Below are 24485 nucleotides of genomic sequence, written 5' to 3'. Positions count from 1 at the left end.
GAAGGAGCTCTGAGCAGAATGAAAGACTTATAGGCAGAAGGGAGCAAGGACAAGGATGTTGTACAGGCAAAACAGCAGGTTGGGTTTTGCAAGGTCGCCTTCCTTTAGGGGATGGCAGAGGTCTATCAGGTGACCTAACTAGTGCTGGCAGGTGAGTCCTGATCCTTGTTAAAGATTCCATTTCTGGGGGCACCTGGGTGGCTCAGTGGCTTAAGAGTCTGACTCCTCCTCCTCTTCTTCTTCTTCTTCTTCTTCTTCTTCTTCTTCTTCTTCTTCTTCTTCTTCTTTTTTAAGATCTTATTTATTTTAGAGAGAGAGTGTGCGCAAGCGTGGGGGCAGAGGGCAGAGGGTGAGAGAGAATCGCAAGCAGACTCCAGACTGAGCTGGAGCCAGTTGCAGGGCTCGATCCCACAGCCCCTGAGCTAAAGTCAAGATTCAGACATTCAACCGGCTGAGCCACCAGGCACCCCATGTGTCCCGCTCTTGATCTCAGCTCAGGTCTTGATCGTGCTGCTGGTGAGAGGCGGAGCCGGGGTCTTCCATCTGCCGGAGTGTGTACACACAGCCCAGAGAGCGATCTTGGGGCTCGGGTGGGAGCTTTTATCTCATTATCTATAGGAGAAAATCGAGCTCAGACAGCGAGAGGACATTTCCTATACAGGGACTTTGCAGGGAGTCCGAGTCTGGCTTCTGGACAGCGTGGGGATGGGGACTCTCTGGGGTGCGTGGGAGTGCAAGATGGAGACCATGCACCCTTCCCCACGACAAGGAAGGGATCCATCTGCCCTTCTGCTTTTAAAAAAAGTGTATTTATTTATTTTTAAGTAATCTCTACACCTAATGCGGGACTCAGACTCAACAACCTCGAGATCAAGAGTTACATGCTCTTCCGATGGAGCCAGCCAGGAGCCCCTGTCCTTCCACTTTTTTGCTTGGCCCCCACTCCTGTCCCCGGGGCTGACCCAGGCCAGTGGACATCTCTGGGTGCCATCCCAGCTTCAGTCCCTGCAGACTGAGTGCCATCAGATTCCCCGAGCCCCCCTTCCAAGCAGGTTTGTTGGGAGCTGGGACTGCCAGGTTTGCTGAGTATGGTTGTTCAGGTTGCTCACTGCACAAAAGCTCCCAGCTGAGAGTGGTCACTTCCCCCTCTGCCACACAGGGCTGTGTGTGGCTGGAGGAGAGGTGTCTTTTCCCAACTAGCACGCAGGTGCTGTAGGGGCTAGCACAGCCTTAGGAGGACAATGTGTACAGAAAAGTGTTCACACGAGGAGGGAGCTAGTTTTCTTCTGGTCTGACACCCCCACACCCTACCCACCTCAGGGTCCCCACGTAGATGTTTGATAATGGCACCTGCCCAGAAAATGCTTCCCTGAGCAGAAAAGGCATTGATTCAGCCCTAGCTGGAGGAGTCTTGCCAGAGAGCATTTGCCCCTAGGGTCTATGACCAGTGGGACCTACTGTCACCATGGCCCCCCTCCCAGCCTCATGACAGATTCCCGGGCCCGGGCTGAGGTTGCTGCTTTCCTGCTTCCCCACCCTCCGAGCAGAAGAGCTGAGCCCTTGGAGGGCAGGGAGTCTAGGAGCTGACTCCAGGGGTAGGTCCCCCCACCCTACCTGCTGCAAAGCCTGGACTGCATTAGATGCCCTAAAGCTAAGGTATTGCCCAGAAGGCACAAAGACCTGAACTCTAGTGGCTCTAACCCCCAACAGTGATCTTGGGCTGGGCACTCCATTTCCCCTTTCTCTAGTGAGGTCATCAGTGCTGCCTGCAGAGGGGGAGGGGGATCGGAGAAAAGGTTCTGGGAAGTGTGGGCGAGTGGGTTATACTTAAGCTACAGGTACTTTAGTGGGGCAGGGATGAGGGAGGGAGGGCCCTGGAGGTTCTCTTTAACTCCCAGGGGCCCAGAAGCTGTCCCACATTCCAAGGAGCTGGGACTCAGGCTGGGGCAGGGCCAAGGGTATGGGTGGGAGCAGGAGAAAGAGCATCTCCAGGAGGACAGACCTGGGTGAGCACCCAGTTTTAGGGGACAGTTTCATGGCTGCTGATGTGGAGGCAGGGGTAAACCTGGGGTCTGCCACGTGCTGTGAGATCTTGGCTAAATGTCCTCCCCTCCTGAGCCTCAGTTTCCCCCAGGAAACTCTGCAGACCTGGGTCTGGACCTCCATGTTCCCTCCTCTCGGCGGTAGGCTCCCTCGGGTATGGGATGGTCTGCCCGAGACCCAGGGCCTGGCCAGGCACATACTAAGCACCAAATGAACATATGTAAGAGCGAGTGCCCTGTCACCAGAGCATTCCAAATCAGGGCTCTGACCAGCAGCCAGGCCAGTGTTCCAGCACAGCCACTGGGACACGCAGGTTGAATATTCCATCATGGAAACAGGAGTCCAGACGCTTTCTCCCACTGCTCCAAAGTCCTGCCATGCCCTGCCACCCTCCCCCCTGCTGGGGCAGGCCCCCAGGGAGGCAAAGCACCCTGGAATGGGCACTCTAGGGACACAAGCCGGCACTGCAGCCAGCCCTGTTGCCCTGTTGTCCTGGTGATGGCTCATGTCACGGGTACCCCAGGCACCCACAGGGGCAATTATCAAGTGTGGGAGGGAGTTTCCATGGTGGCAGTCCCGAGGGGGCGCAACCAGGGCTTTGGGGGTGGGCAAGGGCCTGTGGGACCTTTCTCCTTTGTCCTGGTACAGTAGGCTTTTGTTCTGGCCTGGCTGTCCCTGAGAGCCGGACAGGACCATGGGTGGGGGGCAGACTTAGGTTAGAGTCCCCCCGCCCCTGGGGGTCCTGAACCAACCTGGGAGGAGAGGAAGAGTAGGAGGTAGACCCCCACTCCGGAGCCCAGCCTCCACTTGGGGACCCTTCCTCCCGCAGATGCCAGAGCCTTACCTGCCCAAAAGAGCGCTGGGCGAGGCGGCTCCCCATTGGATCCTGCAGCTGGTAAACAGCTTTCAGCAGCCAATGGGCAGCTTCGGTGTGTCCCGTGGGAACGCGGGGAGGGGGGCACAGAGAGGCAGGGCTGGGCGGGGGGTTGTGGGGGGGTGGTGAGGGTGGGAGGAGAAGGGGTTGGGGAGCCTTCAATCCAAATCTATCCAGGCTTCTGCTCAGTGAGCCTTTATTCTAGGCCTCTCCAGGAGCCCTTTGGGGTCCCCTAGCCCAGCCAGGTGCCCTGCACCCCACACTCCTTCGGTGCCCGCTTCCATGTTTGCGAGGGCGGGGGCACCAGGATGGCTCTGCGGGAGAATGGCAGGCCCGGGCCCACGACACCGCACTCCGTGGCCTTCCTTCATCCTCGAGTCGCAGTCCCTGGCCAGGGAGACGCCAGATCCCAGCGGTAAAGTGCAGGGCCCGTTTCTGAGGAGGGCATCAGCCCATCGAGCAATCGGGCTTCGGGAACACTGAGTCCATGATGCCCTCAGAAGTCGAACCTTCAGAACCGGGTATCCAGGAAGGAGGTGGAGCCTCGATGAGACCTGGAGGGGCCCTCGAGAGGGGGACCCCTGGGCCGAGTCAGGAGCCCATGGAAGGTCTTTCCTCGGGTCTGGGGCTTGCGCCGCGGGGGCCTGGGCTCCTCTGGGGGCTGCACCACGATTTGGGGCACCTCGGGCCTGGTGCCTCCTCGCACCCCTGCCAGCTGCTGGGCCTCAAAGATGGCTTGGGCCCCAGGCAGGCGGGCCTGAGGCCTGGGGGGTGGCCCGGACGTGGACTCAGGCAGCCGGGCCAGCTGGACCCTGATTTCCCGCTGCAGGTCCTGCTCAGACAGGGCCACGCTGTGCACCTGTGGGGAGTGGCTGGTAGTGAGTGTGCCCAGACTGGGGGGGTGGGGCAGGAAACTGTGAGGTCCCCACAGGGCGGGCAGGACACAGCCCCAGGAAGTGGCTGAGGGCTGAGGGACTGACAGCCAGACTCACTAAGAGAACCGTAGAAAGCTACTTGAAGCCTGGGGTTTTCAGCTTTTCTGCTGCTCAGAGGACAGGAACTGGGCCCCAGGGCTCACTCTGACTTCTGGCTGCGTGACTCAGTTTCCCCACCTGAGCAGCAGGGGCTGGGCCATTGTGGAAGGCAAGGTGGTGGGGGGGCACCCACCTGGGACATGAAGACCTCCTCCTGCAGCTGGGTGGGTGGGATGGCTCGCAGGGCACCGAGGGTCTCCAGGAGCCCGGGGCAGGCCAGGCGCTGTTCTGTGGTGCCCAGCGCCAGGCGCACGAGCGTCAGCCCCACTCGGAACAGCACCTTCACGCCTGCGGGCCGGGGGGCTCACTCAGTGCAGGGCCAAACCTGCCCCTCCTCAATTCTGTACCTGACCCTGCCCTCCGCCAGACGCCTCCCACCCTCCCGCAGCTCTGCAGCCTGACTCAGACCAGGAGCAGTGACAGTGGGACCGCGATGTGGGGGCTGATGCTTCTGAGCAGAGCAGCATGCCAGCAGCCAGGGGACACAACTCCCCACACCTGCTCTCTGCGTCTCGGCAGCTGGTCCCTGTGAAGAAGGCCTTTCCAGCTCAGTTCTGTGACCTTCTCTTTCTAGATTCTCGCCAGAGCTCTTCGCCGCTAAGCCAAGAGCATAGTGCAGGCGAGCACACACCCAAGCATACGCGCTCACGGGCACGCGCAGGTGTGACCTTGGGCTGTCCCACAGCCTCAGAATCCCTTCCAGGTAGCCTCGAGTCTGGGGACCAGTGAGGCCTAGTGACGACCGTGCCTCATAAAGAAATGATCACCACCGCTCGTGTCATCTCCATGACGAAACAGAGCTTATGACATTGCCTGTCCCGTGCTCGGTGGAGAGGACAAAGAGGGCTCCGCCTGCCCTGCCTGGTCCTTGAGATCTGGGGCTGGAGGGGTGGTGACACATAGATGGCAGCTTGGACACCTGTGACCAGAGCTCTAAGGGAGCCTGTAGCCAACTGGGCACATAGCAGGTGCTCAATAAACGTACTGACTGATTTCTGCCATTTTTCAGTTGTAACTGCCAGACAACCCATAGAGAACAGAACGCAGGTGGGTCACTGATGAGGGTACCGAGACAGAGCCCCAAAGTCCTAAAACGTCCCGCTCAGCTCTGCCCCAAACTCCCCCCACTCTTGGCCTGCTCTATCTGGCTTCCTCTTTCTCCACACCCACACCCCCAAGTTGGCAGCAGCCTGGACCATGTGGACAGTGTCTCTCCTGGCCTCTCGACCTCCACGGCGCCCTGCAAGTCCGCCGCCCCCATGGAGAGGCCAAAAGCATCTTGGAAACAGCACTTTCCTCCTACTGTTCCCTTAACACTCTGTCACACCCCTTGTTTTATTTTCTTCATGGCACTTCTTACAAACTATAAATACCTTTTTTTTAAAAGCTCTGTGCCCGACGTGGGGCTTGAACTCGCAACCCCACGATCAAGAGTCACATGCTCCACCATGGAGCCAGGCAGGCGCCCCTATAAATATCTTGTTAATTTGGTTGCTGTTGGCTCCCATCTCCACCCTCACCAGAATGTGAGCGTCGTTCACCCAGCAGTCCCGACGTCCTACAGCCATGCAGGGCACAGCGAGGGCTCACCCAGTGCTCTTCCACTCCTATAGGCCCTGTCCCTGGCACTGGCCATGCTCACTGAGCCCAGTCCCCAAAGAGCTCCGCTGCTGGGATCTCCCCAGCTCTGCTCCACATCCCTGTGTGGGGAGCCTTTCCCTGGCCCCAGCCCACCCCCAGCAGAGCCTCCCTCCCTCCGGGAGTCTCGTCACAAAGGCAGGGGCAGCCAGTCATGGCATGGCAGGCGGGGGCTGGGCTGCTCCCCCCAGAGCCAACCTGACGCCATCAGCCTCGGCACGCTCTGGCACCCGCGGCCAGGACCAAGATTGGCAGTGGCAGGTGGGGCAGAGCGGAGCTGGCACTCTCGTCCCTGTGCTCACCCTGAAGCTCCCAGCCCAGGCCACACCTCCCCTCCAGCTGTCCACTCACCCTCGCTGAGGAAGGCGTCCCAGACACGCAGCACGGTGGGGAAGGGCAGGGAGCGGGCGAAGAGACACAGGAACCACTCGGGCAGGTAGAGCAGAGGCCCGACGCCCACCTGCTGCAGGTGCTTGTGCACGCGAGGGAGCAGCCGTCGAAGCAGAGCCGTGAACACCTCGGCGTCCAGCTGCACGGCCTCCTGCAGCCACGTCCATCAGCACGTCCACTCCTGAAGGCCAGGCCCTGCCCCTCTCCATCGCCCGGGCCCTGCCCGCCTGCCCAGTCCCTCCCCGCGCCCTCCGGCCCCCTCCCAGCTTCTCACCATATGAGGCCCATAGTAGCCGGGGAGGTAGACCTCGCAGATCTGTACCAGGCACCAGAAGGCCTCCTGGGTAGGGGCACAGGCCGTAAGCGCCCCCACCCAGGGGATCACAGAAGGAACCGCAGGGTAGGGGAAAGGGGCACAGGGAAGGGCCCTCTGTACCCTCCGGGGTGACTCTGGAGCCTGGAGCCTAAGCTCCGGCTCTTACTGAAAGTCTCCCCACTGGCCAGAGGCCTACCAGTGGGTTTAGGGAGTCGGAAGTCATAGGGTTCATGATGTTGAATTTCAGAGTCACAGATTTGGGGCTTGATGGTCAAGGGTTGGGAGGGTCCCAAAGTTCAAGTCCTGAGCTCTTGGGGTCATTGAGATAATAGTCACAGGGCTCAGAACTGGGAGTCATGAGGTCAAGGTGATGATGTCCAGATTCTCAGGTCACTGGGGCAGGGAGCAGGGGCCAAGGGTCCCAGGTTCCTGGAGTCAATGTCGTTGGGCTTGAAGGTCACTGAAGTTGGTGGTCATGAGGCCCTAGGTCGCTAGGACAGGATCTGGGGGTTAAGGATCCCAGGTCCCTGAGTCCAGAGTTCCTGGGGTTGGTGGGGTGGCAGTCATGGATCCCGAGCCCGGATGACTAGGTCCATAGGTCACTAGGATGTGGGTCAAGGGTCTCAGGGGCCTGAAGGCTAAGTCCCCAGGGTTGGGGGTCATGGATCCCTGGGCTTGGGGTTTCAAGGTCCCAAGCCTCTGGATTGGGGTCGAGGGCACTCACCTCTGGGGGCAGATGCATGAGCAGCACAGCGGCCACAGGGCCTTGGGCCTGACAGTAGCCCTGTTCAGGCCGATACAGGGTGTAGGCCTTGAGTACCTGCAGGAGCCCCTGCTGCCTGTGCCAGGAGACCCCATCAGGGCCGGTCCTCTGTGTTCCCCTCCCCCACCCTCAGGGGGCCTCTTCCCAGGCTATAAAGCTATGGTAGGGGTCCAGGCTGATGGCCCTGGAGGTGAGGCTGGAGGTCCCTCGGTGAAACTGGCCGCCTACCCGTGACCCTGGGGCGACACAAACATCTCGTGTAGAGGGAACTGGCGGTGCAGGTCCCGGTTGATGGTCTCCATCCACTGTGGGTCTCCAGGGGCTTTGGCCAGTTCCTGCGGGCAGACAGCAAGGTGGGTGTGAGGGCTCAGAGTGGCGAGGGGCTCTGGAAAGGGGAGACAGGGACCCCTGGCAACAGTTACCTGATAGGTGCCTGGGCTGTTCTGCTGACACACATGGGCCCCGCACAACAGGGGCCAGCAGCGGGCCCGCAGAGCCGAGGGGATGCCTTTCCGGCACTGCATCTTTACCTGCGGGTGAGGCCAAGGCCAAGTTAGATGAGCCAGGCCAGCATCCCCTGCTCCTGCTGGCACATCCCAGCCCCAGCCTGTCATGGGGCAAGGGGCACTTTGGGTGGGGGGGAGGACAAAGGCAGGAGGTGCTGGGACACAGGAGGGGCAAATTTTACCGGGGCAGGGACAGAGGCAAAGCGGGTTGAGACAGGGAGCCCCATGCTCCCCTCACCTTCTTATACCGCCGAGACATGGTTTTCTCCCAGTGCGAGGTCATCTCTACCCACTTCATCTCCCGCTGGCGGATAAGGTCTGCAGGAGGGTGACCTGGCCTGCGGGCACATGGCACAGGCACGGGGGCGTTGGCTAGCCGTTACCCAGGGCCCACATCTGCCATCCTCCATGCTGTCCCGGGAAACTCAGCTCCTGGCCCTGGAGATCTCTGGGGAGCCCTGGGGGGGGGGGTAACCTGTCACCCAGGAGCTGCCAGTGGTTGTCATAGGGATAGGAAAGGATGTGGCTCTGATGCGGCAGAAGCAGGAGATACTGAAGGGGTGTGTAGGTGTGTGTTGGGGGAGGGACCGGCTGACTGGCCCCTAAGATAGGAACACAGACAACTCATTAAGAGAAGCAAGGTGGACAGAGCCGTGGACTAGAAGCCAGGAGTCCTGAGTTCTACCTGATTCCATCTGATCTGCTGTGTGACCTTGGGCAAGTTCCTATCTAGGTTGTTTTCCTGTCTGTATATTGGAAAAGGGAGAGGGGAGAGGTAGAGGTGTGGGTTCTTTGGTTGGGCTCTGGGATTTTGGGGGCAGATTAATAGGAGAAGACTATTTGCCTCCAAGGATAGGTGCAAAGTCTGAGAGGTTGGGGGTAAAAGAGGCATATGCGGGACATTGCTGCCTTGTCCCTGCCAGCTTTAGGACTCCACCCGGAGCATGAAGAGGGGTGACACTGACTGAGTTCCCAGACCCTCCAGGACCCTCGAGGTTGAGCCTCACTCCAGAATTCAGCCCTCAGCCCCCAACCTCAATCCCAGCACCCCACTGCCCCCCAATCCCTTCCCTTCTTACCCTGGTTCTGCTGAGCTGCCCCCAATGAAGCCATAGCGATCAGCCTGGCGATATGGGCCGGGCCCACTCAGCTCAGAGTCAGACCCCAAAGAGCTGGAGTCATCCTGCCCCTCGGAAGTTTGTACGAGGTCCTCCCCCAGGGCCTGGGCCATGGTGCCCCAGACCCAAGCTACCACGGGCTGTAGGATGTGGAGAAAGCCAGTGTGAGAGGCTGCTTCTGGCCAGCCTGGAACCTGGGCTCCCATCCAGCCCATCCCTAGCCCAGGGACCTGGCTGCAGGGTTCAGAGGGGAGAGGCATCAAGGCATCTCACCAAGCCCCTTCTGGCCCTTCTTTTATTGGGGTGGGGGGAGGGCCCTGAAGTGGCAGAAAAGCCAGGCTTCTGGATGGAGGCCCAGCCCCAGACTCAGCCCCTGCCCCCCCAGGCCAGCTTACCTCCCTGCTGCACCTCACCTCCTCCTCTCACTTCCTCCTCCGGGCAGCCTCAGCAACCCGCTGGGGGGCCCCTCCCACACTCCCCTCCCAAGTGTGTTGGGGGGGGTGATCACCCCTTCCTCTCCAAGGCTCTTCCGGCCTGCCCAGGGCTGTGGGCTCCTCCCCTCCCCTCCCCATGGGCTGAATGGCTGCAGACTTGGGTTCCTGCGGTGGGTGTGAAGGGGCCAGGACCCACCCTCGCCATACAGAGGCCAGGCCCCCTCCAGTTTTGAGGTTATCAGCTTGTAAAGCAATTCAGGATTCCAAGGAGACCTGAGTGGCTCAGTCAGTTAAGTGTCTGCCTTTGGCTCAGGTCATGGTCTCAGGGCCCTGGGATCAAGCCCCACATTGGGCTCTCTGCTCAGCAGGGAGCCTGCTTCCCTCTCTCTCTGGCTGCCTCTCTGCTTCCTTGTGATCTCTCTCTGTCAAATAAATAAAAAGAGTTTTTTAAAAATTTTAAGATTCCAGTGAGAATTATGGTTTATTCAATATTTGCTTTTTACAAGGTAATGTTTTGAATATGCACATAATACGGCATTACTATGCACTCAGCAGGTAACAGTGGCTCTTACAAAAAATACTAATTTAGCGTGCACCACAGGGCGGACCAAGTTGGGTTCAAAATGTAGCAGCAGGTGTCTGGCCGGCTGCCTGGGGGCTACAGAGACTCAGGAGGTGGACTCCAGGGTCTTAGACCAGCCCCCTGCTATCTCTGAGTCTCAGTTTCCTTTTTGGCACTTCGAGGACTTAATCCGCAGCGTTTGGAGAATCGGTTTTTAATGTGCACACACCACACTCCCGCCCAGGGTGGGAACGGCTGGTTAGCCTTTGATAGAAAAAAAAAGCTTTCACGGTACTTCCGGCCCCATGTTCTCGGAACGGGTCACTCCTAGGGGCGGAACGAGACTCAACCCCGCCCCGCCAAGCTCCACCCACCGGCCAGGCTTCGTCCTAGACAGACCAAGCCCAGCCCAAGACCCGCCCGTTCCCCTATGCCCCGCCCCCCAGACCTCCGCGGCCGCTGCGCCCGGCGTCCAGAGGGGGCGCTAGAGCGCGGGGGCAGCGCGCGGGGCGGGGCGGCAGGCCTAGGAGGCGGGGCGGCGGGCCGGGGCGGGCCGGGGCGGGCCGGGGCGGGCGGAAGGAGCGCAAGGCCGGAAGGAGGCAGCGGGAGAGGGCGGCAGGATTGGGCCCGGAGCTGCTGGGCCGGAGCGGCGGCGCCGCCATGTCCGACAGCGAGAAGCTCAACCTGGACTCTATCATCGGGCGCCTGCTGGAAGGTTGGCCGGGGCGGGGGACGTTGGTGCCCGCCGCGCCCTGGCCCCCTGCCGGGCCCGGAAGTGGTGCGCGGGCGGGCTTGCCCCTCCCAGGGCCAGCTTAGACTGGGCGGGGACGGGCCTCGAGGACCCGCGTCCACAGCCGGGCCCCCCCCACCAGGCGCGGGGCGCTTGGGACGTTCCGGGGACGCTCTGGCACGGGGAGCACCCCCTCTCCTGGGCTGGGGGTGCACAGGTTGGCCTGTGCTCCTGGGGGTGGAGGAGAAACTAAGAAATCTAGCTCCACCCCTCGCAGGGATCGTGCGCTGTGGGTTGGGCTGTTGGGTGGCAGGCCCCCCGACGCACAGCGGACCCCCTCGAGGGGTCCCATCCTGGGAGGCTCAGCAGCAACAGCTGCCCCTGGGCAAGGAGGGGCCCAGGAGACCCAGGCGCCCTCAGCTGTGCCAACAGGGCCACTTGTGTCGCCCACCTTCCTCCTGCCTGAGGGACCAGAGTCTTGATGCCCTGTTCCGCCCCCAGTGCAGGGCTCGCGGCCTGGAAAGAATGTACAACTCACAGAGAACGAGATCCGTGGTCTGTGTCTCAAATCACGGGAGATCTTCCTGAGCCAGCCCATCCTTCTGGAGCTGGAGGCACCCCTCAAGATCTGCGGTGAGCCCCGCGCCCCCCGCCCCCCCTCCGTCTCGGCCCCTTTTGCTTTCTGAAAGTGGCGTTCCCCGTCCCTTGCTCCCCAAGTCCTTGCAGTGCTCCTCCCTGGCGCCCAAACTTGGCCCTGGGTTCAAGTGTGGCCCCTGCCCCTAGCGCTGAACCAGTCCCCTGGGTCACAGGTGACATCCATGGCCAGTACTACGACCTCCTGCGGCTATTTGAGTACGGTGGCTTCCCTCCAGAGAGCAACTACCTCTTCCTGGGGGACTACGTCGACCGGGGCAAGCAGTCTTTGGAGACCATCTGCCTGCTGCTGGCCTATAAGATCAAGTACCCCGAGAACTTCTTCCTGCTCCGTGGGAACCACGAGTGTGCCAGCATCAACCGCATCTACGGCTTCTATGATGAGTGTGAGTAGGCTTCCCAAGTCCTTAAGTGACTCGGCTGTCCAGTGAGACCCTCACGTTGGGTTGGCAGTAAAGGTACCGGTGTCTACAGATACCTGCAGACTGAGATCTCTACAGGGGATGCCCCTGCCCTCCTGGCCTGGGGTCTGGCACCCAGGAGGGGTCGGTCTGGTGAATGGCTGCTGACAAAGACTGCCCAGTGTCCTTGTGCAGGGCCCTGCCTCATGACACTCCCCTCCAGCGCATCCCTTAAGCACTTAGGATGCCTCTCTGGACTGGAATCTGCCCACCCGAAGCTGAGATAAACCAGACCTCGTCTTGGCCTGGCCTCCTCCCTGGGTGGGGGTGGGTTGTTCTAGATTGGAGCTCAGGTTCCTGTGGACTCAGCTGCTTTAGAATTCTAGGAAGGCTGGTAGGCAGCGGGGACGGGGGAGGGGGCGTCTCCTCTTGTCTGCCACTGCCTGCTCCCAGCTGTGTCTAGCACCGAGTGCCTTGGAGGGCCCAGAGACCCAGGCTGGGTGTGCAGCAGACAGGCCTCCTGAGGCCTCTCATTGCTCCCAACAGGCAAGAGACGCTACAACATTAAACTGTGGAAAACCTTTACCGACTGCTTCAACTGCCTGCCCATCGCCGCCATCGTGGACGAGAAGATCTTCTGCTGCCACGGAGGTGAGGGAAGGAAGAGCCCCTGGGCCACATCCCCAGGGTACCTGGGAGGAGGCTGGGGGGGATGTATTCCCAGCTCTCCCAGGGCTCCGGCTGTGCTTGTCACTTCTTCCAGGAAGCCCCCGCCACCCCTCCCCAGTACTCCGTTCCACTCTCCCCCACTTTGGCCTTGGCGTTGTGTGTGGACTGTGTCTCCTTTGTTCAGAGAGCTCTGTGGTCCTTGAGGCCGAAGGGGATGACTTCTGCCTGCCTGGACTCCTGGGACTTTAGGAGAGCGCCAGAGGGTGGCAGGTGGAGGGGAGACTGACCAGCAGAAGCTTTGTGGGGCAGGGGGTCTTTGAGGCTTGAGGAAGTGACCTGTCCCCTCTCATGCTCCCCCAGGCCTGTCCCCAGACTTGCAGTCCATGGAACAGATTCGGCGTATCATGCGGCCCACAGACGTGCCTGACCAGGGCCTACTGTGTGACCTGCTATGGTCTGATCCTGACAAGGACGTGCAGGGCTGGGGCGAGAATGACCGTGGTGTCTCCTTTACGTTTGGGGCTGAGGTGGTGGCCAAGTTCCTGCACAAGCACGACTTGGATCTCATCTGCCGGGCACACCAGGTGGGCCGGCAGCTCTGGGGCGGGTGGGCGCGGGGGCTGGGTAGCCAGCACCTGCTGAGCCGACTGCCCCCATCCGCATCCAGGTGGTGGAAGACGGCTATGAGTTCTTCGCCAAGCGGCAGCTGGTGACCCTCTTCTCGGCTCCCAACTACTGTGGCGAGTTTGACAATGCAGGCGCCATGATGAGTGTGGACGAGACGCTCATGTGCTCTTTCCAGGTGGGGATGGGAAGGGTAGTGGCCTCTGACTCCGTGGCTCAGCCCGTGAGCCTGACCAGCTCTGTCTCTTTCAGATCCTCAAGCCCGCGGACAAGAACAAGGGGAAATACGGGCAGTTCAGTGGCTTGAACCCTGGAGGCCGGCCCATCACCCCACCCCGCAACTCCGCCAAAGCCAAGAAATAGCCTCTGTGTACCCGCACTCTGCCCCAGGTGGTGGATTGTACAGAAATTATGTGGCCGTGGGGGGTGGTTCATGCTGGCCCCCCAGGCCCACCTGTCATGGGGAACACGGAGCCTTGGTGTATTTTTCTTTTTTTAATGAATTAAAGCAGCGTCCAATCCCCCAGGGCTCCTTCCGCCTGCACCTGCAGTGGTTGCACGCAGGATCCTGGGGCGGAGGCTGCAGCTCAGGGCAAAGCAGGGCCAGATGTGAGTTTCCAGCCTTGCTTGGCCTCAGGGCCAGCAGACAGATCCTAGGGCAACCCATCTGGTCTCTTGAATAAAGGTCAAAGCTGGATTCTCGCCATGGCCTCTGTCTCCCTTGTCCCAAGGACTGGGCTGGCAGCCCTTCTATCCAGGGCCACTTAGGACAGGCTTGCTGGGCATGAGGCCCCAGCCAGGGTAATCCCAGCCATAGGCTCGGGTCCACAGGGACTTAGAATCCCAAGCCAGGGCCAGACGGCACAGAGAAAGGAAGAAAAAGTTAGCTGGCCACAAGAGATCCCAAAGGTGTGCCCGGGATTTGGGGGAGGGACAAGTCATGATTGGCAAAGAAGGTAGACCGGCAGGGGCCAAGAGCTCCTCTGTGATTTTTGTCTTAGGGAGGTACACTTAGGGAAGGCAGGTGTCCAGCCCTAGCCACATGGTTGGAGTCTGGCCTAAAGGCCTACAGAGGGGCTGGGTAATAGGTGAGGGACATTCCATCAGGGGGCAGCTCGGTGCCAAGCCTAGGAACAGACATGATTGGTTAGAAGTTGATGAGAAGACGGGACCCAGGCTAGTCCAGATAGCCAGGAGGCACCTGGAGTGGCAGCAGGACCGGCGCTCAGCTCAGCACAGCCCACCTTGACCACCGGCCGGGTGCAGAGCAGCCCTATCTCCGGGCTGCTGCCCAGGGAAGCGGGCGGCTGCGGCTTCATCTAGTCCGGAGCCTCTGGACACAGGCTTGTCCTCAGTTCAGCCTTCACCCTCACTGTCTTCAGCCAGCACAGGGCTGGGGCCCGGAGGGGAGTGTGCAGGGGTGAGGATGGAGCCAAAGAACAGCGAGCGGAACTGGAAAGGGATCAGAGAAAGCAGAGTGAGTCCTGGAGGCTCCCTCCTTGCCTCCCACCCCCACCCCCCGCTCCATCTCCAACCCCTACCTTCTTGGGTGGGGGAGTCCCAGGCTCTGTACTGGGCTCGGCATCATTGTCCTCAGAGTAGGGGCCAGGGCTACAGGGGGGCCGTCGGCCGGGGGAAAGGGGAATGGAGGGTCCTGCCCGGGAGCCCTCACTGTCCACAGTTGTTTCCATGGCGATCATGTAAGAGTCGATGTCGTCATTGGCAAAGTCATCCAGGTGGGGCGTGCTGCTGGCAGGGAGAGGGTGTCAGCGAGCCACACAGAAGAGGGTATAGAGGCAGGACTCCACTTTAGAGGACTGAGAGAGCAGTAGAAGCCTCATGACCACTGCTGATCTCGGGGCTTCGTGACTTTCTCATTTGTTTGGGGGAAAGATGCTGAGGTTCAGTGGCGGCTTCCTACAAGGCTCGGGGCCTGGAATCCGTTTGACAGGAGTTCAGATAGGGGCCTGAAGGAAGCATCCTGGGAGCCGGTTTAGCTCAGCTGGGGTAGAGAAGCATCGAGTCCTCTGAGCTAGGCCACCTGGGGCCAAAGCCTCTGCCCTCCCCGGAGACCGAGCTGGAGAGCACTGGGGCCCAGGGACGTGCTGGGCGGGGGGCCAGACCAAACTTCCTCTGCTTCGGCTACACTGGGCCCGTCGTCCTCCCCAGCCCACCTGCCCTTCCAGCCACCTGCTCTCCCCAGCCCCAGCCAGCCCCCTGCCTCCCAGCAGCCTGTTCCCTCCTTGGCCCGGCAAGAGGCTCAGAAGGGAGGACTCAGCCAGAGAAGGAAGCCAGCCCGACCTTGGGGACGCTTCCCTGGGTGGGAGGAGGGCTCTCTGAGCACAGCTGACCAGGAAGGCTGAGCCGGAGAGGCTGGGCTTGACAGGAAGTGTGCGTGCTGCGGGAGGTGCACAAGCTGCAGGCAGGAGGCTCGGCCAGGGGGCCAGGGGGCCAGGGTGTGGAGGGATGGGGGTGGGGAGGAGCGGCCGCAGGTGGGCAGCCTCACCTGTGAGCCTGGAGGGGAGGCACCAGCCTGTGGGGCTCTGGGGAGCACAGGGCTGGGGAGTGCAGGTCTGACTCTGACATCGTGGCCAGGACAAAGTGTCCGTCCAGCAGGGAGTCCTTGACGGCAAAGATGGCTGGCCTAGGCAGACGGCAGGTCCCGGGCAAGGTCAGGGCCCCTGGGCTCCCGGCTTCCCAGAGCCTCCCCTCCCTGACCTGAGGCCGGGAATTACCTGCCTGGTGCATCAAAGTGAACGCTAAGGGACAAGTTTGCGGACTCCGCGAAGCTCAGGAGGCCCTGGGAGAGGGAAGCAGAGCCGTGAGGCCCCAGGCAGGGCGGGGAGGACAGCGGCGGGAGTGTGCTGGGGGGAACCTCACCCGGAATTCCTTGAGGCAGAAAGTGATGGCCGCCCCTTCCTGGGCCTGCAGCTGCTGGAAATCCTCCTCCCCGATGCTCATCTCGGTCACCATGGCTCTGACGGAGCTGTCTGCCAAGGGAGGAACAGGAGAGCCTGGGCTTCCGGACCCTCCCCTCTCCCACCCCAGCTCTAACCGCCTGTCTAAGGCCACGTCTGGCTCTCTCACCTGCCTCCTCCTCCTGGTAGCTGCGCAGGATGACCCTGCGGCCACAGCCAATGCCCAGCGTCACTTCTGCCAGCGTGGGGGGGAAGGGCAGAACAGCCTCCCCCAGGACCCTGTGCAGGGGGTACAGCATCACTCCCAAGGCTCAGCCCCGCCCCGTGGCTTCACTCTTACAAGAGCTGAGGCAGGGCTGCGACCCCTGTACCATGTCGGAGGGGATCCACCATGTGCCGGCCCTAGCACGCCCTGGGAAGGACAAGGTGAGCAGGACATGGCTCTTACCCCATCCAAAGTTTCCTTTGGGGGTTGCTGGGGGAGAGAAGTCCCCTGCAAGGGATGGGGCAGACAACAGCAGAGCCCAAAGGAGGCAACAGAAAGGCTGGGCTGTTCACACTGGGCCAAACCAGGCCAGCAGCACCTGCCCTCCCAGGGGTGGGAAAGCCCACCTGGGCCATCCCTATAAATGCGACCACAGAAAAGATCTTCAATCTTTGCCTTTAAGGGATACATGTTGACAAATATGTACATATGAAATAACATCTGGAACTTGTCTCACAACCGTTGGGACAGGGGAAGGCATCCACTTTCACACAAATTTGAAATTGTCCATGAGAAAAAGAAAAACAATTGTTCGTTTAAAAAAAAAAAAAAATAGCATCAAAATCCAGACCACCAGAGATACATCCCTCTTTCTCTACCTGAAGGAGTCCTGAACAGCATTATCTCAACAGAACTCAGAAATAACAGACCGTCAGGACCCAAAGGGAACTTCAAATTATCACACCCCATGGCTACAAAAAGAAATAAAGATGACTTTGGGCTACTCAAATGCAAGCAGCACACAGCGTAGGGTGGGAGGAGAGCCACCCCTCTCTACCCTGGCCTTCGGCAGGGACCTCTGCCTCCACCGAGTCCCCATCTCCCAGGCCGGCACACCATCTCCCCATTCTGATTTTCCCAGAACACCCCCGCCCCCACAGCACCTTATTCAGGCAGCCCTCCTGGACCATGACCTCCCTGTCCAGCCTCCTTCCTCGGCCTGTGGACTCCTCAAAGCTACAGTCCAGGCAGACAGGAAAAGAGGCTACCCTTGAGTGGAGAACAGGCCCAGAAAGATGACCCCACCAGAGGAGAATTTTGAGCCCCTGAGTCACAAAGCTAGAGATGGACATCCAAGGCTGTTCAAGCCATGGAAAGAGGACTTAAGGGGAAGCCAAAGATGTGCTTTCTAAAAAAGGAGTCAGAAGCGGTCTAAGTGGCCAGAAAGCCAAGCTGGACCTTTGGGATGGAGAACACAGGTTCCTGAAGACCGAGGAGCAAAGAGCGGTGCCCTCCTCCATTCCAGCCTCTGTCCTTAAACAGCGAGACCAACACGTGAGAGCAGGCTGGTCTGGATAAACCCTCTGAGGTTCAGAGAGAGGCAGCGAAGATGAAGAAGGTGTCTTCTTAAATTGACCCTGGAAGCTCCAAAGGAAAAAACAAGACCCACGGCTCGGTTTGTAGCTGGAGGACACACTCACCGCGCTGGGGCACGGAGCACATGCGAGCACAAGGCAGGGTCGAAGATGGCCTGCAGGGACTCGCAGTCCTGGAAGGACAGGTTGTGAGTCTTCCTCACCCCTGGATGGGCAGACAGGGTCTCCGTGGGTCTTGCTGACCTGCCCTCCACCCCTCCAACTAACTGCAGGCACCCCTGGGCCGGCCGGCTGCCCACTCACCGTATCGACAGTGCAGCTGGACCACCAGACGGCTGCTCCTGCCATTCAGTGAGATGCAGCATTTCTCCACACTCTTCTCCACCATGGCCAGTGAGCGGAAGGCGGCCAGGAATGACTGAGTGGGGGAACACATCAGCCCGGTGCTGTGTCTCCACCAACCAGCTCTCACATCCCACGCAGGCCCCGGCCATCCCAGGCTCGGCACTGTCGTACCAGGAAGGGAATGCCCACAACATGCACGTTTACACCCTTCCAGGCCCCTCTTCAAGTTGTTACACACCAGTCTGGCATGCCTTGAAAGATCTGCTTACTTTTCAAGGACCAAAGTGAATGTCACCACTGCCCAGGTCCCTGGCAGAATGGATCACCCTCACCATATCTCCCATCACCCTCTGTGGTGTCTTTCTTATGCTCCTCACCGCATTTTACACCTTCTTGCTCCTGCATACATCCCTCTCCCCAGTTAGCACCTTTTGAATGCCCCCAGGGCAGACATTTTGGGGTGGGGGGGACGACGTGAGCAGAGGGGACACAAAGCACAGTTGGTGAGGAAAAGGCCTCACCTTCATCAAAATCTTACAGCGCAGGGCTTCCTGACCAGGGGCAGCCGCCTGGTACTGCTGGAAGAAGAGTGGGGCAAAGAGGAAGCAGGCATAGGCAGAGCGAGAGGAGTTCACGGTCCGGAGAGAGAGCTGGGCCAGGAAAAGCAGGGGGAGGGACGCGATCAGGGGGCAGAGTCAGGCCCTGCCCTCTGGCCGGCTTTTGCTCACATACTCGTCCTAACGTCCTCCTCCTCCACCATCACCTGTTGAAATCCTCCCTCTCCTTCCGGTCAGCGGGTGCCTTCTCCATGAAGCCTTCCCTCCCCGAGTCCCCGGCAGCGACTGCTCCCACAGCAAGGGCCCTATACAACCGTCCGCGCACTCCATCTTTTCCCCCCTAGTTGCCCCCACCCGCCACCAGGCACTTCAGGGAGGGCAGTGGCTCTCGATTCACACACCGGCCTGGGGAGAGGGCAGGGCCCAGACTGACGCCCCGACCACGGGCGGCGGGGAAAACCTCGTCAGACAGCTCTGCCCGAGGGCATCTGGCCTGACGCGGGGAGAAACTGGCTCCTGCCTGTAATCCCACCCACCCCCTCACCCCGTCTTCCAGGGGCTCCAGGTAGAGCTCCTCCCCGATGCGGGACAGGGAATGGACCGCCTTGCCGAGCACTGCGGGGAGGAGAAAGGAAACGGGGGTTAGGCTGGCGTCTCCGGCGGTCCCACGTGCCCCCGCCCCCCAAACCCGGTCGCCCCAACTCACCCTTCACGTTGCCGCCCGTTACCAGACACTTCATGCTGCTGCCGGCGCCGAGGCCGACCCTGGCCTGCCACGGAGCTGAGGCCGGCGTCTGGCCGGCGGCGGGCCCTAGCCCGCCTGCCCGCAGCGCTACTCCGGGTCTCACCCGCCGCCGCGGGGGCCCGGGGTTCCCTTCCCGCGCGCCGCCCCCCGGAAGCCCCGCCCCCGCGTTCTCATTGGCCCCTGCGCGGGCGCCTCCGTCACGTGAGAAAAACGCTCGCCGGCTCCGCCGTCACGTGACGGAGTCCACCGTGGGGGAGGGGGCCCGGCAGCCGTCGCGCGAGCGTAGAGCGCCGGCCCCGGCCTTTTCGCGCCCTTGGGGAGCCGGCCGGGCTCTGCGGGACCTCGGAGGCTGCGCCGCCGAGCACGAGAAGCACGGACGCGGCCGCAGGGCACGAGGCACCCGGTGCGAGGCGGCGAGCACCGGGCTCGAAGCGCCGAGATGTGCGGGCGAGCCCTCCTGCGTAGCTTAGTACGGTCTCCCGGGCGCCTCCGTGGATCCGGGGTTGGAGCTGGACCATCCTCGCGGACACAGAACCACCAGCTCTAGAGAGATTAAAGCTGTTTGCTGCAGGATCCCAGAGTGGGAGAGTGGCCGTTCATTCTGGCTTTGAGGATCCGTTATGCATCCTTGAAGACCAGAAGATTCTCGGGGCTGAAAGGAGTAGAAGGGTGTACCTAGCTGGGGAAGGGAGAATTGAGGGTCAGTGGCGCGTGGGCTCTGCCCCTTGTACGGGGAAGTGGTCCGTGAGCCTCGCAGAGGGATGGAGGCTGCCAAACGATGAGGGACACCGGTGGGAAGCACTGGAAACGTTTTACCAGAGTGGAATTGCGTTTATGTGGCCATTTTTAAAAGCCCCCAGGACTGTGCAGAAGAAGGGGGTTGGTCAGCCAGGGAAGTTTTCCCCTCGCCCTGGGCCGCGGGTCTGCAAAGTGGAAGTCCAAAGGGACTGTCTGAGCTCTAGCCCCCACAGCACCAAGCTTCCCTAGTGCTTCGAAGGGCCCTGGGCACCCCTGCATTCCTTAGGGCTGGTTTGGCTTGGCCTTACCCTCCGGTATTGTCTGCTCTGAGGAGTGGTATTTGTCTCTCAGCCCTCTGCCCTCCAGCTTCTGGCCTGCAGTGCTGGACCCTGCCTCTTTGTTTCTCCCTCTCCTTGCCCTCAGCCTCGGTGCATCACCAGACTTCTCTAGAATGCTAGGGGAGGCTATTCCTGCCTTGAGGGGTGGGGGAAGTCAGTGTAAATAGTACTACCTCTACCCAGGCATGTAAGTAGCGTACACTGGGAGTCATCCTGGACCCTCCTCTGTCACTCTACATATTACAGCCCTTCAGCAAGCCCTGACTGCTCCATCTTCCAAACACATGGCATGGCTGTCATCCTGGCTCTGGCCACCATCTTCTGTCACCCGGACGACTATAGGAGCTGAGCGGTCTCCTGCCTCCCCGCTGTCTTCTGCAATCCACTCTCCAGACGGCACCAAACCGACCTTCCTAAAACGTCCCCCTTCTCACACGCTGGCTCCTTCTCTTCCTAGGGCTCAGCTTCAGTGGCTGGTCCTCAGAGAGGCCTCCTGTGCACAGCCCCCCACCACTTATCACAGTGCAACAGTGTTTGACATGTGTCTACATAGGTTGCTGTTAGGAAGCTTCCAGCACCTTCCCACAGTCCCATCCTTCCCTGGACAGTAGCTTCCCCCCCCCACACACACACCCTGTCAAAAAAATAAATCCAGGGGCGCCTGGGTGGCTCAGTGGGTTGAGCTGCTGCCTTCGGCTCGGGTCGTGATCTCGGAGTCCTGGGATCGAGTCCCGCATCGGGCTCTCTGCTCGGCGGGGAGCCTGCTTCCTCCTGTCTCTCTACCTGCCTCTCTGCCTGCTTGTGATCTCTCTCTGTCAAATAAATAAATAAAATCTTTTAAAAAAAAAATAAATAAATAAATCCACAAAAAAGAAAGAAAGAAAACCCACAAAAGAACCTAGCATTAGCTATTCTCTTACTTCCCTCTCCCCCTCTCTCCATCTCTCCCTCTCTCTCTACCCCTGGGTAACTCAGCATGGCTTTCACAGCTTTGCCCCGCCGCCCTTACCTGAGCAGCCCAGCTGGAGCAGGAGGCAGACGTCAAGTTTCTCTGGAAGGCAAGGAGTGGAAACTCACACCCGGCCTCTGCCCCTGACACCTGTGGGGCTATAGGGTCCTAGGGCCTTGAGGTCTTTGAGGCAGGGCCCTGGGGAGGGAGGGGAAGACATAAAGTCCTCAGGCTTTGTTTGTTTTTTGGTTTTTGTTTGTTTATTTAAGAGAGTGGGGGGGCAGGGTAGAGGAAGAAAGAGTTTTAAGCAGGCTCCATCCTGAGCACGGAGCCCAACTCAGGGCTCCATCTCTGACCTGAGCTGAAACCAAGAGGCGGATGCTTAACTGCGTCACCCAGGCACCCCAAACGCTTCACGATTTTTAATGAGTCTTCAGACACACACACACACGGTTTCCTCATTTGTACAACGTGCTTGGTGGTGTGAGATGCTCACTGAGGCTGCTTCCAACCTTGTGTTTTGCTCTGGAAGGGGCGCTCGACTTCCCTGGGCCCGTCATCTGGCCGCAGCTCTGGTGAGGAGCTGGGATTGGCCGTCCTGCTCCCCGCAGACAGCGCGACTGGAAGGAAGACCTGACCGAAGGCAGGCGGCCTCTCCAGGCTCGCGACTAGCACAAGTAGTGACGCCTTTCAGGTCTGGAGGGCCTCGCGAACCTCAAAAACGCTGTGTCTCGAGAGGGATCGGTATAGGAACCCAAAGACGATTCGGGGTCTGTGCCAGAAGTCGAGACCTGTATAGCTCCAGCCCTACACACCGTCTCAAGCAAGTCAAGGCCCTTCTTTGGGCCTCAGATTCTTCCTTGATACATTGAGGGGCTTCGCCTGAGATGCTCTCAGGATTTTTTCAACCCCAAATTCTTAGCCTCACCCCATATTCGAGGTGGCCTCCCGCAGGTGCGTAAGTATGTAAGTATGTGGGAATATGTGTGTGGTGAGGCAGACACCGAATGGAGGAAAGTGGTCACCATCTCAAACTTTTAAAATACTTACCTGCTGGGAAATTTCCTCCCTTCAACCACCACTTTTACCCAGCTGGTTAGGTTTCAACATGCCAGAATTCAGGGGCGCCTGGCCGCCCCGGTCAGTGGAGCATGGGACTCCTGATCTCGAGATTGTTAGCTCCAGCCCCATGTGGGGCATAGAGATTACCTGCAAATAAAATCTTTAAAGAAAAATGCGGGAATTCCCAGAGGGAAGAAATTTATTTATTAAACCTGCATTAGATGCACTTCTCTGCGGGAGAGCGCATACAGGACAAAAACCCGTCGTGGAGGGACCAGCCCATGCTGAGCCTCTGCAGGAGGTCGTCTGGGCTGTGCACACACAGGAGACAGTCTTCGTGTGGTCTCGCTGGGGGACCCTGCCAAGAGTAGAGCGTCCAGCCAGTTGGCAAGACTTGATCCCAGGTTGCGCGCTGAGACGGACGGAGGGCACTCGGGGTACAGGCCTGCCTCTGTCTGGTTCCACCACTTTCGGGGTGACTGCAAACGGGACGCGTGGCTTTTGCTTTGAGCCTCGCCTGGACGTTGCGGGAGGGGTGCCAGCAGGCCTTCCCTGGGGGGGGGAGCTGAGAGGGTTCGTTCCCCCGGTGTTCCTAAAGATCTAGTACACCTCCCCATACTTCAGGGTCAGGACCAGAAACGAAACAAATCTGCGTGGACAAAGCCTAGGGAATCCCACTAGGCATCTGGGAGGAAGGTCTCCCCGGAGGAACACTCCAGAGAAAGGCCCGGAGGCCGCCAGCGGCTGGAAGATGCTAGGAGGACACTAGTCGGGGCAGAAGTCAGCCCCGAGAAACCAGGGCTCTCTCTTCAGGCTGCAGGGTGGAGGCGGCAGGAGGGAGAGGGATGGAAGTTTTTAAGCCCACAGCAGGGATGCAAAAGGGGAAGCTCCAGCTTGTTCACCAAAACCTGGCATGCTGGGGTTCCAGGGCCCCCTTGGAGCGCAAGTGAGGTAAGTTTAGGACAAATCAAAGGCAGCGTGCTTGCCCCAGCAGGGGAGGACACCGATGGAACTCATTACTCCAAGATGCGGTCTCGGCTGGAAATAGAAATAGCTTCACAAAAGGTTCAGATAAATCCACGGTTGACAGTTCCATTCATGGGCTGGAAGGGGAAGGAGGCTGCCTGGGGCCTGCTGGCCTATGGGGAAGGCCGACTGGAGGCCACCCCTCGGGGCCCCTGTCAGAGGCCGGTGTCAGGCGTCACGGGCCCAGGAGGCAGTGCCAGCGGTCCAGACCGAAGCCAGGCCTGAGCCCCGGGGCCCTTTCCTCTGCCCTGCAGTAGTCACCCACCACTGTCTGGGGAGACACGGGGAGGCCACCAGCTCTGTGGAAAGCGTCCTGGCCGGGCTGTCCCTTAAGGGACCAGCAGAGGGAGACAGACACCGCGCACAGTCCCAGCTTCCAGCCCAGACACCCGGTCACCGGGGCCGGGTGACAGCTCGGTGCCCAACACTGTGCTATGCACCCCGGGAGAAAGGGGGCCCGGAAGCCGACGTCCCTGGCTGGGATGGGGTCGCTGCAGTGGACGGGGGCGGCGGGCAGAACGACTTCGGGCCGCCGGAGTAGGGCAGGGATGAAGGGCAGGGCGGCTCAGGAACCATCCGCAGCCCCGAGCCCCTGGTAGGCAGGGCGCGGGCCTTTATCGGGCCACACTGTTCCTCAGGGGACATAAAGGAGGTGCTTCTGAAAACGGGTGTGTGGTGCCCCCCTGAACTGAGTGCCAGCATCTCCCCAACCCCAGGCGCGGGTCCCAGGCCAGGTGTGGCCTTCCCCTCCTCGGCCCCTTGCCAAGCTCTCCTGGCCCTCTCCTTCCTCCCCACCAGTGCCCCTGGCACACCTGCTGGAATTCTTGAGCCCTGTGTCACTTAACGCACTTTGCAGCCGCCGGCAGCAGAAACTCGGGGGCTCTGGGGAGCAGCACGATGGGCCCTCTGAGAGGTGCCTGTGGGGGCCAGGGAAGGGGGAGCTCCTCATAGCCCCAAACCACTGCTGTCGTGCAGAAGGACCCACGGCTGGGAAGCCCAGATGTGCCCCGCACGACTAGGACCCGGTGACCACTCTCTCGTCCCCTCAGAGCTTCCTGTGCCCTGAGTGTCTGCCCTGCCCCCTCCAGCCCTCTGTCAGTTCACAGAACCCGGATGGGGAGGCTGTCTGGGATGCAAAGGCAAAAAGCTCAGGAATGGGTTATCGTGAGAGGAGAGTTGAACGAGGAACGGCCCAACTCTAGAACTCTCCATCCAGCCTATGTCCGTGCCCTGTGGGGACGGGTCAGCGTGGGGTTGTGGGGCCTGGATTCGATTCGGGAGGAAAGCAAAACCTAAAGAACAGGAAGGATGCAGACTCGGAAGGGGAAGGTAGCGTCACCGGTCACCGGTCACCGGCAGAGCCAGGAGGATAGGGCGTGAGGAGGGGCAGATAGTAATATGCAACGCGATCTAGCCCTGAATGCCAGCGAATTTACTTGTAATAACTCAATTGTCCTTATGCTGAGGGAG

At 60.2% G+C, this 24485-nt stretch overlaps 3 protein-coding genes across 11 annotated transcripts; 1 reads left to right on the top strand and 2 right to left on the bottom strand.

Annotated features, from left to right (window-relative positions):
* Positions 1–3096: 3096 nt before the first annotated feature.
* Positions 3097–9166, bottom strand: TBC1D10C (TBC1 domain family member 10C). Of its 7 annotated transcripts, none has more exons than XM_047693425.1 (10): positions 9078–9166; positions 8644–8822; positions 7803–7902; positions 7481–7588; positions 7287–7393; positions 7020–7134; positions 6254–6319; positions 5941–6130; positions 4085–4239; positions 3097–3776 (listed from the first exon to the last, which is right to left on the bottom strand). In XM_047693425.1, exons 2-10 carry the CDS (start codon positions 8793–8795, stop codon positions 3429–3431), a joined length of 1341 nt encoding a protein of 446 aa, XP_047549381.1. In that variant the 5' UTR covers positions 8796–8822; positions 9078–9166; the 3' UTR covers positions 3097–3428. The 7 variants fall into 7 exon arrangements, with proteins under 7 accessions (XP_047549381.1, XP_047549380.1, XP_047549382.1 ...); XM_047693424.1 differs by lacking the exon at positions 9078–9166 and adding an exon at positions 8913–9048; XM_047693426.1 differs by lacking the exon at positions 9078–9166 and adding an exon at positions 8956–9047.
* Positions 9167–10234: 1068 nt separating this feature from the next.
* On the top strand, positions 10235–13250 carry PPP1CA (protein phosphatase 1 catalytic subunit alpha). The gene is made up of 7 exons (XM_047693441.1): positions 10235–10393; positions 10910–11041; positions 11218–11448; positions 12010–12114; positions 12493–12716; positions 12800–12934; positions 13009–13250. Exons 1-7 carry the CDS (start codon positions 10339–10341, stop codon positions 13117–13119), a joined length of 993 nt encoding a protein of 330 aa, XP_047549397.1. The 5' UTR covers positions 10235–10338; the 3' UTR covers positions 13120–13250.
* Positions 13239–19075, bottom strand: RAD9A (RAD9 checkpoint clamp component A). Of its 3 annotated transcripts, none has more exons than XM_047693438.1 (11): positions 18864–19075; positions 18702–18772; positions 18122–18250; positions 17559–17673; positions 17361–17460; positions 15844–15953; positions 15637–15746; positions 15492–15556; positions 15263–15400; positions 14298–14505; positions 13239–14208 (listed from the first exon to the last, which is right to left on the bottom strand). In XM_047693438.1, the coding sequence occupies exons 1-11, from the start codon at positions 18895–18897 to the stop codon at positions 14113–14115; spliced, it is 1176 nt and encodes a 391-aa protein (XP_047549394.1). In that variant the 5' UTR covers positions 18898–19075; the 3' UTR covers positions 13239–14112. The 3 variants fall into 3 exon arrangements, with proteins under 3 accessions (XP_047549394.1, XP_047549395.1, XP_047549396.1); XM_047693439.1 differs by having other exon boundaries at positions 14298–14502; positions 18864–19070; XM_047693440.1 differs by lacking the exon at positions 18864–19075 and having other exon boundaries at positions 18559–18704.
* Positions 19076–24485: the final 5410 nt, after the last annotated feature.

Source organism: Lutra lutra, chromosome 10, assembly GCF_902655055.1.
Source record: "Lutra lutra chromosome 10, mLutLut1.2, whole genome shotgun sequence".
In the NCBI taxonomy this organism is placed as follows: domain Eukaryota; kingdom Metazoa; phylum Chordata; class Mammalia; order Carnivora; family Mustelidae; genus Lutra; species Lutra lutra.
The sequence above is the reverse complement of the archived record's forward strand: the minus strand, read 5'-3'. Positions and strand labels throughout refer to the sequence as shown.